General features: G+C 38.9%; 1 protein-coding gene across 3 annotated transcripts in view; it reads right to left on the bottom strand.

Moving 5' to 3' along the window:
- The window catches only part of BBS9 (Bardet-Biedl syndrome 9), a 265204-nt gene that overhangs the window by 204853 nt on the left and 44637 nt on the right, over positions 1-15714 (bottom strand). For all 3 annotated transcript variants that reach the window (XM_016222276.2, XM_087821252.1, XM_016222277.2), the window contains one exon: positions 5898-6072. In XM_016222276.2, the coding sequence (XP_016077762.2) occupies positions 5898-6072 (175 nt within the window). The remainder of the gene's footprint in view (positions 1-5897; positions 6073-15714) is intronic.

Below are 15714 nucleotides of genomic sequence, written 5' to 3'. Positions count from 1 at the left end.
AGAACATATATGTTCTTGGTGTAAGTTCAGGAGAAGAAAGCTACATTTTAAAGAAAGAGTGAAAACTCATCGTGCTGGTAAAGAGTTAAAGGCACTGTGGCAAAGAAATCAGCGCATGCAAAGGCACGCAGCAGTAAAAACAAACATAAAAGGCCACAACAGTTTAGGAGAGATGCATGGCAGGGAGTGCTGAGTCATGGGAAATGAGACAAAACAGGTAAGAGGGTGAAGATCTCGGCCTTGTAAAACCATGCTAAAAAAAATCCCAGAGGCAGCTGCAGCAAATGTGTCCATACCATGAGACTGGCTTTCAAAAATGCCTACTTCTCCAGAAGTGCCAAATAATGAGACTTTACATTCCAACCTCCAAATAGGATTGGTTTACTCTCTCCAGTTCACGGTAACAGAAACAGTATGCACTGATGACTAGACCACGAGCCCAGAGCTGCTCTTGCTATGGATCTAACCTTAGACAGTTAATTACATAGGTGGTTAATTTCCTGTAGACACCAACCTGCCAGAAGATGATACAGATATTAATGAGGTCGTTGCAAAAATCCAAAGCTTCAGAGCTGTTTGAAGCTTCTTATATAACTACAAAGAGTTATTATTTCATCTGAGGACTAAGTGAACCCCTAAAATGGCCTCATTAACATCAAAACAGCAGGCTGAGACACAGCCAAAATTGACTCCTGATTTCTAAATCCAGATCATTTCTCGTCCTGGAAGACGACTCAGAAGAGTGTTTTATTACTAAACATAGCTGACAGTAAATTTAGATGATGACAAACTCACAATAGCATCTATTTTATGGTTCTCCCTTAAATCCTCTTAACTGTGACCATTAATGTACATGGAAATCTATTTCCAAAACCAAAGAATTCCAAGCAGACTTGGAAATTCTGAAATAAAGAAAATGCTTGGATTTTTTTTCTTACCATTCAAGTGTTCAGTGATATAAACTAAAGAATAAGATTGCCTTGTTGGGACTGCTGAAGAATAATCTGGCCCAATATGGTAAGATTCCATGAAAGAATGTGACACATGTTTCTTAAAACAGAGAGGCAGTAATCACAAATACAGCAGGTCTCCAGGTGACTGGTGGTGCTTTTCGGTCCAATAACTACAAATGCTTAATGGGTCCTGTAGAGCACCAATGACAAACTCAACCACATAATTTAGTGCTCTTCTGTATCACATCGTAAAAACAGCAGCAAGTAACTAAAATATGGGTGGAGGCGTCACAGAGTACAAAAGTAAACCGTCCACAATCACTTATTTTCAAATGAAACATAGTTGGCACCTCAACGGATAGCAGGGTTTTGGAACCTTGATATTTAATTCTGGGGACTCTACTAGAAACGGAAAGCTCTGGATACAAAGCCTTCCATTGTTCCTTTTCAACTACAGCTAAAACACTCTTGATTATGCCAGAGAGAATCATTTTCATTAAGAGAAGCCAGTAACAAAATAGAAACATTCTTTACAAATTTTTCACTCCTTCATCAAGTTCTTCTTAAACACCTACTTTCAACAAGGTACAATGCTGGGCACTTTGGAGGATACAAAATCCCTACCATCAAAGATCACTTAGCTCAGTCAAGGAGAAAAACAAGCAAATACGTAATATCAATGGAAAGCATGAACAGTACTTGTGGAAAGCAGTGAAAAACTACTCTGAATTGAGAAGGAGGAGATGTTACTTAAAGCCAGGTCATAGAAGAACTGAAGGGAGCAGGGAAGCTTCCACACATGATTTTGATGTGTAGAGAAGAAAGGAAGACCATTTCAGATAGAGTACAGCACGAGCAAGAGAGGAGAGAAAAGCCCTGAACATCTACAGAGAACTCCAAATATTTCAATTTGACAAGAGCCTAAGACTGATGAAGAATACAATCTTCTTTTTAAAATACTGTCAATTAAATTCAACAAATGTATTTTAAAATATGAATTTAAAGCCTATTATCTACGTACAATGTACTGCGAGCCACTATAGGGGTAAAAGGAAAGTATTGAGCACAGAGGAGAGAAAATATAACTCATGAAAAATCCATATACTTCTTCAGGGAGCCTCCCTACACCCAACTCTTTTTTAAAGGTCTCACCTGTAGACCTCCTCAGTAACTTGTGCAGTTTTCCTATAGCCTGTATCAAAATGAACTGAAACAGCCAACTGATTTGCTACCTCCCCGACTTGCTTACATACTGCTTGAGGACAAGAGACAGGCCTTATTTGAATTTGCATTTCTTGCATTTTGCACAGTGTGTGGCACATAGAAGCCTCTTGAAAAATGTTTTCTGAAAGCATGAATCAACAAACCAAATTATTCCATCAGTGAGCAGATATTTAAGACAGATTCTGCTCTCAGGAACCTGATAATGCAAGACATCCTCTGGAACACCTCAGCATAATACAAGAAGGCAATATATGATATTGTGCAAAAATCAGTGTTTTAGGCAAAAACATATCTAGGAGGTGAAAAAAGGAGGATAGTTGAACCAGTTAATTTTAAAAGTCCCTTCCAAATCTGAAAGTCAACATAACAGAGGTAAAATGGCAGTGGATTATAAAGAGCACTAAAAGTCAATATAAGAAAGTTTTGACTTGAGGTGGTGAACACGCAACGCAATATTCAGATGATGTGTTACAGAATTATACCCCTGAAACCTGTATAATTTTATTAACCAATGTAACCCAAATAAATTCAAATTTTTTGAAAATGAAAGTTTGGATTTTTTAATGGGAAACAAAAATTCTGGCTTAAAGAGATGTTTTAAAAAGATGGTTATAAGAAGGACACTAAAACCTAGAGGTAAGAAAACCAGAAATCCAAGTGAAAAGATAAAAGGCTCAATGCCAAAGGGAACTGGAAGCGTGGGCTGAATGGGGGGGTGGGGGGGGGCAGAAAGATCAGGATTTACTAACTAACTCTGACGAGAAAAGAAAGAAAAAGATCATTAAAAATGATTCAAAGTTTTAATATATATGGCCAAGAGAACAGTGGTACCTAAGCTACCCTCTCCAAAAAAGGCAAACAATTCTCTCACTTCAAAAGAAAAACAACACTCAATGTGTGTCCCTGAATTAGAATCCTACCTGGAGTGTGTATACGCAATGACAATTTCTGGGACTTATCCCAAAATTACTAAATCAAAATCTAGTATTGGGGGTTGAGAATTTGTAAATGTGAGTTTTATAACAAGCTTCCCAGGTGAATCTATGCACACTGAAGTCAAAGGCCCCTGGCCTTCCCTAGGTCCTCTCTGAACATAACTGAGATTGTTTTTTAAGTAATTAAACATCAGTATTAAATGGATGTTTAATTACCTGATCTCCTATTTTGATCACTTAGGTTGTTTTCCATTCTCCCTCTACAATTTAAAACATTTGTCCTACAAACTTTCTTATAAGAAATATTTTTGTCAAAATTGTTAGTTGATTCTTGTAAGTGAAATTGTTTCTTAAATATCTACCATGTTTTCTTATCCCTCCTATTTTCTAAACCTTGCTCATTTTTATTTTTCTTCTTTGGATCCAATTTAACTTTTTTCCATTCTTATTAAAGCTTGAAGATTAAACTCAGGAAAAAAATGAAAATGAATTCTGTCTTTGAAGGCTTTTATACCAACTGATTACATTCTATTAACTGATTATAAATATATTGAGTGAAGTCTCAAAAGACCTGCAGTTTTCATGCCTTCTCCCATCCTAAATTGCACCCGTGATTATAATTTAATTGTCTATTAAACTTGAAAGCATATATAAATACAACATACTATTTAATGTTATAAACCCTCGATCGTCATCATTTCATAATCATCCCATATCCCATGCATTTTTACCATTATAAAAGACCCACATAAAAAGTATGTACTTTTCAGTCCTAGATGGAGATGAATTTAATAGACTGGGATGTTGAATCACCACAGTTAAACAGTGTGAGCTTCTGTGAGATTAAATTTACACATCAAGGAAACCTACATATTGCTCCCTCATCCAGTGACTCCTGGAGTTATTACCAAATTAATTCCTATGCACATATTTCAAAGAGTAAGTCATGGAGCGTTCAAATCTCTGTATTGTGACCCCTGTGTAGCACTGCCAGTATCACTCCTTGGCAAGAGTTGAGACACAGGACTGGGTGGAAAGCTGAAAAGCAGATCTCAATATTGCTTAAGTTCTGACAGGCTTGAATGTATTATACAGATATTTTTCTCAACCTCTCAAGATAACTATAATACATTATTTATTACCAGTAGCAATGCCACAATTCATTCATCTCCTTTGGACAAGAGCCACAGAAGTTACAGAAGAAATGTGACATAATGATACACTACTTCCATCAGTTAACTTCTGCTTAGTCACAAACATTTGCCTTTTTTCAGAGTTTTCAATCCTGGATGCCTTGACAATAATTCACAAAAGGTAGACTGCCACTTATGAGGGGGAAACTGCATTACCTTGCTATATACACACAATATTGAAACCTGAAGACAAAAAAATTTACAGCTGTTGTCTGATGAATTCATATTTTCTTCCTGCCTTGGGAAAAATGGGCAGCCAAAAATAATACCAAAAAGCTATAATGAAGTGTTGCTTAGACATTTGAAGTTCTAACAGTTGCCATCAGTAAGATAACAAAAAAGTGACTGAAGATGTTATAAGTCTCCAAGTCTATTTCTTTTCCCAGCATGGATTTCTTTCTTTCCCCATTCTCCCTTCTGACAAAAAACACGCCCTCCAAAAACTCAGACCTGAACTTTTACTTAAATGTAGCCGGCAGGGGAGAAAAAGTTATCTCTCTAAACACAAGTCACCAAAATCAGTAAGGGCTTCCAGCAAAAAGTATAAGCTGCTTTCACAGGGTCACTTTTATGCCTCGCTTCTATTATGAATTGCTCTTTTATAAACATTCCCAAGAACACTGGTATTTCTTGCCAGTATTCTTCCGATGTACACATACATTCCTTTTTTGTTATAAAATAATTCCATATATGCATCTCTGTGTCGGGCTTTTTTCACTGACACTGTGTTTTATTATTTATAATTCAGGGAACGGTCCCAATAATTATTGAATATTTTCTATTAGGTGACGACTTGACGCACATTTAATCCTTATAAAAAACTTGTTAAGCAGCCTTTTTTTTTTAATTGGACAGGGGTTTTCCCCCTTTATCTTACTATTTTTTCCCCATCACCATTTATTCCCTCTCCCACTTCCACCCCCACCTCCCCAGCTCCCACCGTCACCACACTGTGGTCCGTGTTCGGGAGTTCTTTCTCTCCCAAAAAGCCATGATGATCCTTGTACAGCCAGGAAAGGACAGACGGTCACACAGCTGTGAGGAGGAACATCAGGATTCCTGGGCAGGTCTGCCTCTCCACACACCGCTCCTCCCAACCTCCGCACGACTGCCTTTCAAATATTCTCCCGTACGTGACCGATACCTCTGTAAGTCAGCGACTGGCAACCTTTCCATCTCAGGGCACACAAACTAATTCCTAAAACTCAGAGGCACACTAAAAAATGTATTTTTTGCTGATCTGACAAAAAAAATAGGTATAATTCTGATTCATTCACACCAGACAGCTATTGTTGTATTGACTGTTGCCATTTTTTAATTTGACAATCTAAGGGAAAAAAGGTCAGTGCCCTAAGTAGTCAGGTGTTGCATGTGTTAAAAATTCTTGCGGCACACTGCTGTGCCCTGGCACACTGCTGTGCCCTGGCACACAGTTTGAAAATCGCTGCTCTAAGTCCCCACAATTACAGTTTATCCAAAACAAAAAACAGGCTCTTCTTCATTTGTGATAGTCAAACTCTTTGTGGAAAAGAATGAATCAGCAACATACACACCAAAAACCATGATTTCAAAGACTGGACATCCAAACTCACTTGTAACTTTCCACCAGTCGGCAGGAGGAGACAGTAATGAAAGAATCTGTTCGGGAACTGTAGGCCAGAGGGCCAGGCAAGAGCGAACCAGGGAGAAACCTCCCAAAGGCATAGCTTTCCTGCTCGAACACCATCAGCATCCCATCCATAGACTGGATACAAATTAAATCTCGACCTAAAGAAGAATTAGAGGAAATTAGGTCACCTATTCTTAAATCTAATGGTTATAATTTATCACTACCCATCACAAATATGTCATAGTTCATTTTTCCCACCAAGGGGTAAAATAAGCAGTTCACACTATAAATTACAAACTGATGAAGCTATCAGGTTATTATATATCAGTATGTATACACTTCCCAATTTTTAAAGGATTCAGATGCCTATCATTTTAAATACATTTCTTTTCATTGACTGTGAGCTAAAGTCTCTAGCTCAGGATAATCCCTAATAGCAATCACGACTCTTTGCAAGATACCAGTTTTCCCAAAATCAGAAATATAACCGCTCTTTCTGCACATGGCTGCTTGTCTTCATCATGTCAGCCTCATACTTTCAAATGACGAAGACACCAGTGAAACAGAGCACAGCAAACCCACAGGCACGTACTGGTCACCAGTCCTACACAAAGTACATGGTAAGCACTGCAGGGAGTAAAAATACATATAATGAAAAATACTAATCACTGATTGTCCGACACTACAGAGTGATTTTGAAGTGTCTTCTATCAAGTCTGTGAGTATTAACTACAAAATCTGCAGTTTTTAAAATTTCCTGAGGTGATGATAATGCTGATGATTTCTATGGCACTGAGAAAGATCAGGTGGCTAGAACTTTTCATGTTCCGCTGGTGTGATCATGTGGGAAGGGCTAGTTCAGAGAACAGTGAGGCTACTCATTAAGGGAATAAATAAAAGGTCAGTCCTCTGATTAGGTGGTCATTTCTAACCCACACTTACCACATACAGAAAGCAATGTAACTACTATTCCATATTACCTTGGATATTACTAGCTGTGAGCTTGGGCTCAAATTTCTTTACCTACAGGATGGCAAACCAACTTAGTTGTTGTGAGAATTAAATGAAACAATGTATGGAGCCTAGATCCAACGGGCGGTAAATATATCATCACATTATTATTTTATAATTATTTTCTATGTCTCATATTACCTGTTGAATTAGCGTGTAACTGCTTGCTGTTTCCCACACGCACTGTGATGGGCACCCTTCCTTGCTTTTGCTTATATTATTACCTTTCCCCAAAAGACTTTCACTTTTCTTCCCCTGGTCTAGGAACACTTGCTAGCTGCCTCCTGGTCATCCATTCCCTTCTCCACTTATCTTTAGCCATGAGGTTTGTATTTTTTTTATTAAGTTTATTGGAGTGACATTGATTAATATGATCATATAGGTTTCAGGTGTGGGCTTCTACTGTGACTATTAGCCATAAGATTTGAATGAGACTGACTTTATTCTCAGCTTGACGGTAGGCCCTGACTTACAGAAACCAATTAGTATCCCACTAGTCACAGGGATTGGTTCAAGGACAGGTATAATTTACAGCTTATGAGAGAAACGGAATCCTCAGATTGAGCTGGAACTGGAGAAACACTTACTCTTCCCCCTTGAGGAGCACTGTGTGAGGAGGATCAGGTCTGGAATCACGGAGGCCATTTGACTTTTACACGGGCACGTTAACACAGGGCGATGAGGACATTTAAGCCACTTGGAGTCAATCCTACTGTGAACTTTGCAGGCAATAAATTCCCAAAAATATTAAAGCCTTTGAGTTGGGTCTCCATCCCTGAAGCAGGTGGATTATCCCATTTGTCCTCTGAGAGACATCACAGGCTGAGGGTCACATCTTCCTAGAAGTCTTCTCCTTCCCCCTCAACCACCCTCCCATCTGTGATCCCATCCTTACCTCTACCTTACAACTAGTTATCGATTGAAATGACCAGTTTGTATGTCTCTCACTCACAGGCAGGAGCCAAATCTTGGTCATCTTTGCAAATCCTGCAACTATGAGATGCCTGGCACACAGGAACTATGCTAATAAATGTCTGCTGGGCTGAAGTGAGCTGGGCAAAATAATTTATTCATTTGCAGCTCAACTGGCTGAGATTTTATTCTGTGAGTTTCACATACTGCATTTGGAGTAAGTGAAAAATGCTTTATTTATGACGATCCTGGCTGCTGACGTTTAGAAGAATGCAAGGATCAATCCAAAACATTACTCAAAAATAAATAAATAAATCCTGCAAATCACTGTTTTGGAAGCCACTTCAGGATACATACCAGAGGCTCCCCTTACAGATAATGGGAACAGAAAGAACAGTCCCAAGAAGCCATGGAAGGTCTGTAGTTCTGATAGACCAGAGCCAACAGGAAGCCTTCATAAAAGTGATGGGATTTCAGGAGCTATTTGAGTGACCTAGCCGTGAACCACACTCAACGCTACCTTCCCACATGCTCAGCTCAGTGTTATATTAGGAGCTGTAAGAAATATAGACAGCAGCAGTAACAATGACCACTGCCATTTACTGAGCACCTGCTATACTCCTGCCCTTGAGCTAAACATTTACCCAGCCTATTAGCTACCATCTCTAAAAGGCAGAGAATTATCCCATTCTACACTTAAGAAGACTGAAACGCACAAAGCTGAAATACTGGGCCTAAGGCCAAAAACGTTAGAAAATGAAAGCGCTAGTATTCAAATCAGAATCTATCTGGCTCCATTATACATGCATGTTCCCTGGGAGGCTCCACTGTAACACACTAAAATCATTTTTTAAAATGACACAAGTTAACACAATCTAAATAAGGTGAAACAGACTAAGTACTACAGAAAATCAAAGAGCTTAATGACAGTGCACTTCCTGGGAAAAGTTTCACGACAGAGGTAGGATGTATCCTAGGCCGAGAAAGAGGTGGAATGAATAGGGGTCAGAGGTCAAAGCAGAGGAATTTTCCGGGAGAGAAAAGGAACATATTAGAAAAACATGCCGAAGCTGTTAGGCTTGATCCAGTGAATGGATCAAGTTTTACCAGCAGGGCATGAAATGTACAAGCAACTGACTGAAAAGATGACAATATCTTAATGATGCTTCCTCAGAAAGTATGCCTAAACTACACAGAGAAAATATCTTTTAACACTGAAACAATTAGGAAGGGTAGACATTTCATCAGGATGTTAAATCTGGATGTTTATCCCACTGTTTAAGACCATGATGAGGTAAAAATAACCATTTTGATTTGCAAGACCTAGGAACAATCTGAAAAGGACCGACCTTGGAAATCAGTACTTTTCATTTTCAAAGGCAAAGAAAAATTTTTGTGCCTGTGGAATTGGGGGGAGGTGAGTGTAATTTGGGGAGGGGGGTGTTTGAAATATGGCAGCCTCATGAAATGAATATTTATTAAATACTGTGTCTCATTCCTGGTGTTAAAATATGCAGTCAAAGCTTTAACATAATGCATATGCATGAACTGGTAATCAATTACATACTGAACTGACTGCTAGATTAGCAGTTTTCTCCACTAAATTATAGTCTATTCACCAACATGGTATAGAGGTGTGTGTGTGTGTGTGTCCATGCCCAGTTCTTTCTCCCAGGCATGACACAGAGTATTTCCCATCATTCATGATTATAGTAGCATGGGCCCCATGGAGGCTCAGCCCTGAACACCATCTCCTCCAGTCTCTGCTGTCTTTTCCTTCCTGTGCAATCGACACAGCGGAGTAAGTGGAGGGGCATCCACAAGGGGAGACAACCATTACTCAGCACGCCGCATGCTCTCTGAATCTCTCTCTGCTCGTATTTCTTTTACACAACGAGCAAAAATACAAGTGAGGAAATGCAACCGTGACCTGTGGCCAAGTGTATACTGCAGTTCAGCATGGAGCTGTCAAAAATACTTGGTCTTTCTCCAAGTCTGAGAAACACATGAAAAACAGCTGTATAGGTAGTCGAGAGGGCAGACAGGAAACACCCAGAGACTGATACGCAAGAACAGAAGAGTCCAAAAGTCTGTGGAACTTCCGCTGGTTTTACACACGCTCCCCCTCGCTTGGAAAAATTCTTGTTGTTGTTGCTACATAAAAACTGAAACACTAACTCATTAATCTTTATTGCAAACCTAACTCAAAAATGATACAACATGTTTGCTATGAGCAAGGACATAAAAATGTTCAGAGTAGGATTTCAACACGTACTTACTTAAAAACAAATGGTAGATGGATTTCTAGAGCTTGCAGGATTGTAAATTTTCCATAAATATCATTTTTGCACTTTTTCACTCATTTCATCATACAAATAAAAATACCAGCATTGTTTTGAGACTTGTGCTATAATTTGGCTATGTTTCATAATTAATAATTGGTAATTAATTGAATAAAAATAGCTAACTTCTTCTTAAGATTCTCTTCCTCATAATTCTATTTTATTTGAACACTCTAAAAGTAACTCGTGCCTTATAATAATGCAATATTCAAGTAGACTCTAAGCTTAAAACCTTAGTTATAAATAAATAAATAAGTAAATAGAGTAAATCTATAAATAGAATACATGTGTTGAGCTAAATAGCTAATATTTTAAAATATTACCAGGGAAAAATTACACAAATTCTCAACTTCAAGTGTTACCCCAATAAATAACTTCATGAAACTAATTACTTTAAAACTCAAGAAAATAAAAACTGGGCCTACCTACTAACTCTTCCTATGAACTTGCCTTTTGACATTTTAATGTGTCTCATTTTCATAGGAATTTAATAGCCCTACAAAGACCACTACTGTGTGTTCCACCAAGCTATTTATCACAGTTTTCCCCCTTAAACTGTGAACAAGGTTAATGACATATTATAAAGAAATTATAGCCATTCATTAAATTAGCATTATATGTGATGAATTCAATATGAATGCACGGTTGAGTTTAAAAGAAGGCTCTGAACATTATATTATCACTTGCACCCACAAAATACTGGATAAATTACTTCGTCAGAAGTAAATATGATGAAAGGCTTCATCATAACATCCTCTGGATCTCACATCCATTCAGCAAATTCCACGAACATTCACTGTACACCTAGTATGTGCTAGGAGAGACACAGTTGCTCCCTCAGAAATCTGAGTGGCCACGGAAGTTAATCAATTCAATGCTGCCACAGTGTAAGAAAAGAGGCATATTCAAATAATTTTAAAGGCTATGGGAGCGTGAGTAACAGTGAGCCCTGGCCAGTGTGGCTCAGCTGGTTGGCCATCGCCCCCCTGCACCTAAATGTTGCCTGTTCAATTCCCGGTCAGGGCACATGCCCGGTTGTAGGCTCAATCTCTGGAAGGGGGTGTGCAGGAGGCAGTCGATCAACGTTTCAATCTCACATCAATGTTTCTCTCTCTCTCTTTCCCTCTCCCTCTTTCTTCCTCTCTCTCTAAAAATCAATAAAAAGCCTTAAAAAAAAAAGGTATCTGGAAGAATCAAGAACATAGAGATAACACTGGGTCTTGCAGATTGAGAAAGAGTTTGCCAGACAATCAGAGAAGCAGAAGCAGAGAGCACACTGTACAGAGACGCAGGTTATAAGAGAGCTGTGTTTAGAAAGACTGAGCTCAGCAAACTATGGGGAGGGTGCTGGGGGGAGACAAAGCCTCAGAACTAGACAAAGCTGCAACCTGGAACCAGATCCGCCGCATTCTCATTTTAGTCCTGGAAGCGCTACCAGCTTCCTCATCTGCAAGGCAGTGGCAGGAGGAGATTACAGGATGCTGCTGTGATAAAACACAACAAACATACTACATCCTGCCTGGGACCCAGGGAGCATTCAATAAATGATAAATACATGATATTACTGGAGACCAAATCACATGAAAAACTTAAAGCAAGAGAGAAAATTTAATGTGAGAAGGCGCACATACACAATCAGAAATTCACCCTTTTTGCCAAAGCAAAGGGTTGTTAAGATGTTAAGAGAGATAAAAAAAAAAATCTCTCAAAACTTAGGTCTATGTGAGCTGCTGGCTATTGGAGATGATTTTCTGCCTACTTTTTCACTTTCCCCAAAATGACAATTTCCCTGCCATGAGAACTACTGAACCCTCTAAAGAAGTGTATGCATAGTAAGTGAGCCAGAAAGCCCCACCTGGGAATGCCCCGACCCCAACACACACACACGCACACACACACACATGCACATACGCACACACACGTACACACTCACACACACATACACACACGTACACACACAGGTACATACACATACACGTACACACACCCACACACTCTTCCCTGTCCTCTCTGTTACTGATGTTTTTTCAGGATGACCCTGAGTGACATAAGAAAGACGTGACAGATGTCGTACAGAAGAGCCCATTACTAATTAGCATTCCTTTCTTCCATCTCATCCAAAAGAAAACGTCTTTAAGAGTGTTGAGGTATAATTCTGTTTTTAAATAATGAGTTTTAAAGTGAGGTATGTTTTTCAACGTAATAACCAATTGTGATAAGAAACCCAGACAAACCCCACCCCAGAAATATTTAAAAAACAGAAAAATATTTAAATATGTCTTCACTGTATACAAATATTCCTCATTTGCAGTATTATCAGTCCCATAAAGCAAGAGCTCCAAAAGCTAAATATTGGCTTTTTATATACTGTTCTCTCTCTTAATCCTAAAATCATCAGTTTATCAAAAGAAGGGACAGGAAAAAATACCAAATTCACTATAACCAATTAAATTAAGTTGTGAAAAAATAACTAAAGTCAGGAAATCTTCAGCTGAGGCTCAACATTATCTAAACTCATACAATTTGAAAAGACAAATCACAACGAGGTAGGGATAATGACAAAGGTGACTTTAAACATCCTTCCCTGGATTCTTATCATGATACTCAATGTGCCACTTCACCACTGCTTGGTCTATTATATTTCCTTGCATTCTTCTAAAAGAAGCAGTTAAAATGCCTTATCTTTAATAAAAATCATAAAAACAAATATAACAAAGTAAACATCTTAATATATAGATGCTGTTGTGTTATCAACACACTCAAAAACTTCAAAGGTACTCCAGTTGCTCCAGAAATAGGTATAAATAAGCTGGATATGCAAGGAGCTCCTCAGTGTGTCTGCTAAGTGAACTTTGAAGACTCCCTCTCCCATAGTCCCAGCCAGCAGACGCTTCAGGTAACATAAGCCCTGACTGCCCTTAGGCGTTTGTTAGTCTCGTTCAGTCACCTCAGGTGCCCTTCCCCATCACGGCCTCACACCCTCCACCCCAGGGACCCAGTCCCCCAACTCAAAACCTCCTCCACTCCCCCTTAGACACGTGTAACACTCTCCTCCTGCTCTTTCTCAGTATATTCTGCATCACCCTCGTTAGCACTGACATTTGTCCTAGTGATACAGCTAAATGTGGCATCTCTTTCCCCTCCCCAATTACATCCATAATCGAAGCATAAGTTCCTTGAAGATAAGTCTATATTTTCTTTTCATTGTCTGGCTCACAGCACTGAGTACAGTCCCTTATATGCCGGTGCTCCAAAAATATCCATTCAAGTCAACTGAACCCTCATAAAAGTAAAAAATCACGTCAAACTGTAGTACTAAGACACCAATGATCACCAAGTGGCTCAAAAATATGTGACAATATCACGACATTCACACGGAAACCCCTTGAGATTGGGCATTATGCTTTATTCATGCCTTCCCGCTGGCAACAGACCACAGTACATAGCAGGGCTCAAAAAATATCTGTTGAATGAGTGAATGAACACCATCGAAATAAAATGGGATGGTAAAGGTCCCTAAATAATTATTTTTTAATATTTGGCACTTAAGAAATTGGAATTCTAAACTATTTTAGGGCTTACTACTATGGCAAAAGTACCTGGAACACAACAGAAATGTGTGTCAATCTTAATCCCAAATTTAGCACATTTAAGAAAAGCAATCACATCAACTTTCCCTAGTACCTACACTTACCTATATCTTGGATATTAGATAATTAGGTCATTAAATCTCACTCCTTAGGTATAAAAGGGTAGAAAACGCCTCAGGGGGAAAGTTAGGACAAAAAGTGACCAGAAAGTTGGAAATGGTTCAGTTCAGAAATTCCAATCTCTATTTGCTCAAGTACTTGCTAAAGTAGTGGTTCCCAGACTCTTGAATTTCACTGATGTATAAAATTTCAGAAATTCTTGGGGAATATCATAGGGTTGTCAACCTTATGAATTGCCCAATTAGGTTGTTTTTTTTTTTAATACTCACCCAAGGATATGTTTTTATTGATTTTAGGGCGAGAGGAAGGGCGAGAGAAAGAGAAACGCTGATGTGAGAAAGAAACATCAATCAGCCGACTCCTATATGCACCCGACTGAGGATCAAACCCGCAACCTGGGTACGTGCCCTGACTGGGGATTGAACCTGCAGCCTTTTGGTGCACTGGATGACACTCCAATCAAACAGGCCACCCAGCCAGGGCAGAAATTAAAAAAAAAAAAAAAAGACTACCACGACCATTTTCTACAAAAACAATATAACACACAAGCAGAAAGTAGAAAATGCTAACACTAAGTACAACTCTTTAACTGAACGAAATTTAGCTTAGTGAAAAATTCAGTACATTAACTAATTTTATTTCCACTACCTTAAGGCCATTCAAAACTTGAACAGGGGACAGCACTGGAGAACCCCTATTTCATCCAGCATCAACCCCTTTAAAGAACTCCCCAGGCAGCACTTAAGAACCACTATTATAAAGAACTCAGACAAGAAGTTTTTCCTTTATAGGAACAAAGGAGAAACTAGTTCCAAAACCTTTTCAGGCCTAGGTGAGGAAAGGAGCATTTTCCATAAACATTCTGGCTCTTTACAAACCCACCACTGGCACAGTTCTGAAACCCAAAAATGAAGCAAAGGCTCCCCCTGCTGACTAGCAGACAAAGATTCTAATCCCATCAAAAGGCAACTGACATTTTAAAGACTGTCACCACACTGGCTGGGCATTACATGTGCTTTTGCTATTCTCTATCCAACACTAGTTTTACTTCAGGCCCTGAAACACCGGAATATAGCTCCATCTGATACTAATGTAAAAGACACGTATAACATGCTAACACTCCTAGTGTGATTCAATAAATCTTTCTAAACCAGCTTTCAAACTTCTTGGTTTCTGCTCTACACTCTAAAGGTTAGCTGAGCCACAATGTCACAGGAAGAGGAAATTAAAGAAGCTAAAAAATTGAGGGGGGTTTCAAGAGGTTATGGGGAACAAAGGTAGCAATCAATGAATGCACTGATGACCTCTGAGAAGTCTCGTGAGATTTGGAGGAACAAATTAAAGACTTCAAATTAACAACAGTCTGCAAGCCCTGCCCATACCCGACTAGCACAGCCAGCTCCAGCAACTATTCTGTAGCTAGGAAAGGCCAAGAACGATTCAAAGGTGGAGAAACCCTGGGGAAAATTGGATGATTTGGTAAGGACACACAACTGGTTAAGTAGCAGGGCCGGAACTCAACCCTTTAATCTCCAGTCAATTTCTGCAACTGAGAAGTACACATAAAGTAGGCACCCTAACGACATAATCTCTGAATCCCACTGTGGCTTCAAGTTTCACGTGGCCAACCTTACGGCTGCATTCGAATGTTTGCAGGTAACATCAGACTCAAATACAAAATGTTAACTATTTCACTTTGGCAGATAAACTTGATAGAGTTGCTTGCTGAATTCTTTGTTATAATTTATTTACTTACTCTTGTCTTATTTCCAAAAGAATCGCTGATGAAAATAAAGAAAATTAAACAAATTATGAAATAAGTAGA

The sequence above is a fragment of the Miniopterus natalensis genome, chromosome 10, assembly GCF_054644295.1.
Source record: "Miniopterus natalensis isolate mMinNat1 chromosome 10, mMinNat1.hap1, whole genome shotgun sequence".
Classification (NCBI taxonomy): domain Eukaryota; kingdom Metazoa; phylum Chordata; class Mammalia; order Chiroptera; family Miniopteridae; genus Miniopterus; species Miniopterus natalensis.
This window is presented reverse-complemented; position numbering and strand designations above follow the sequence as displayed.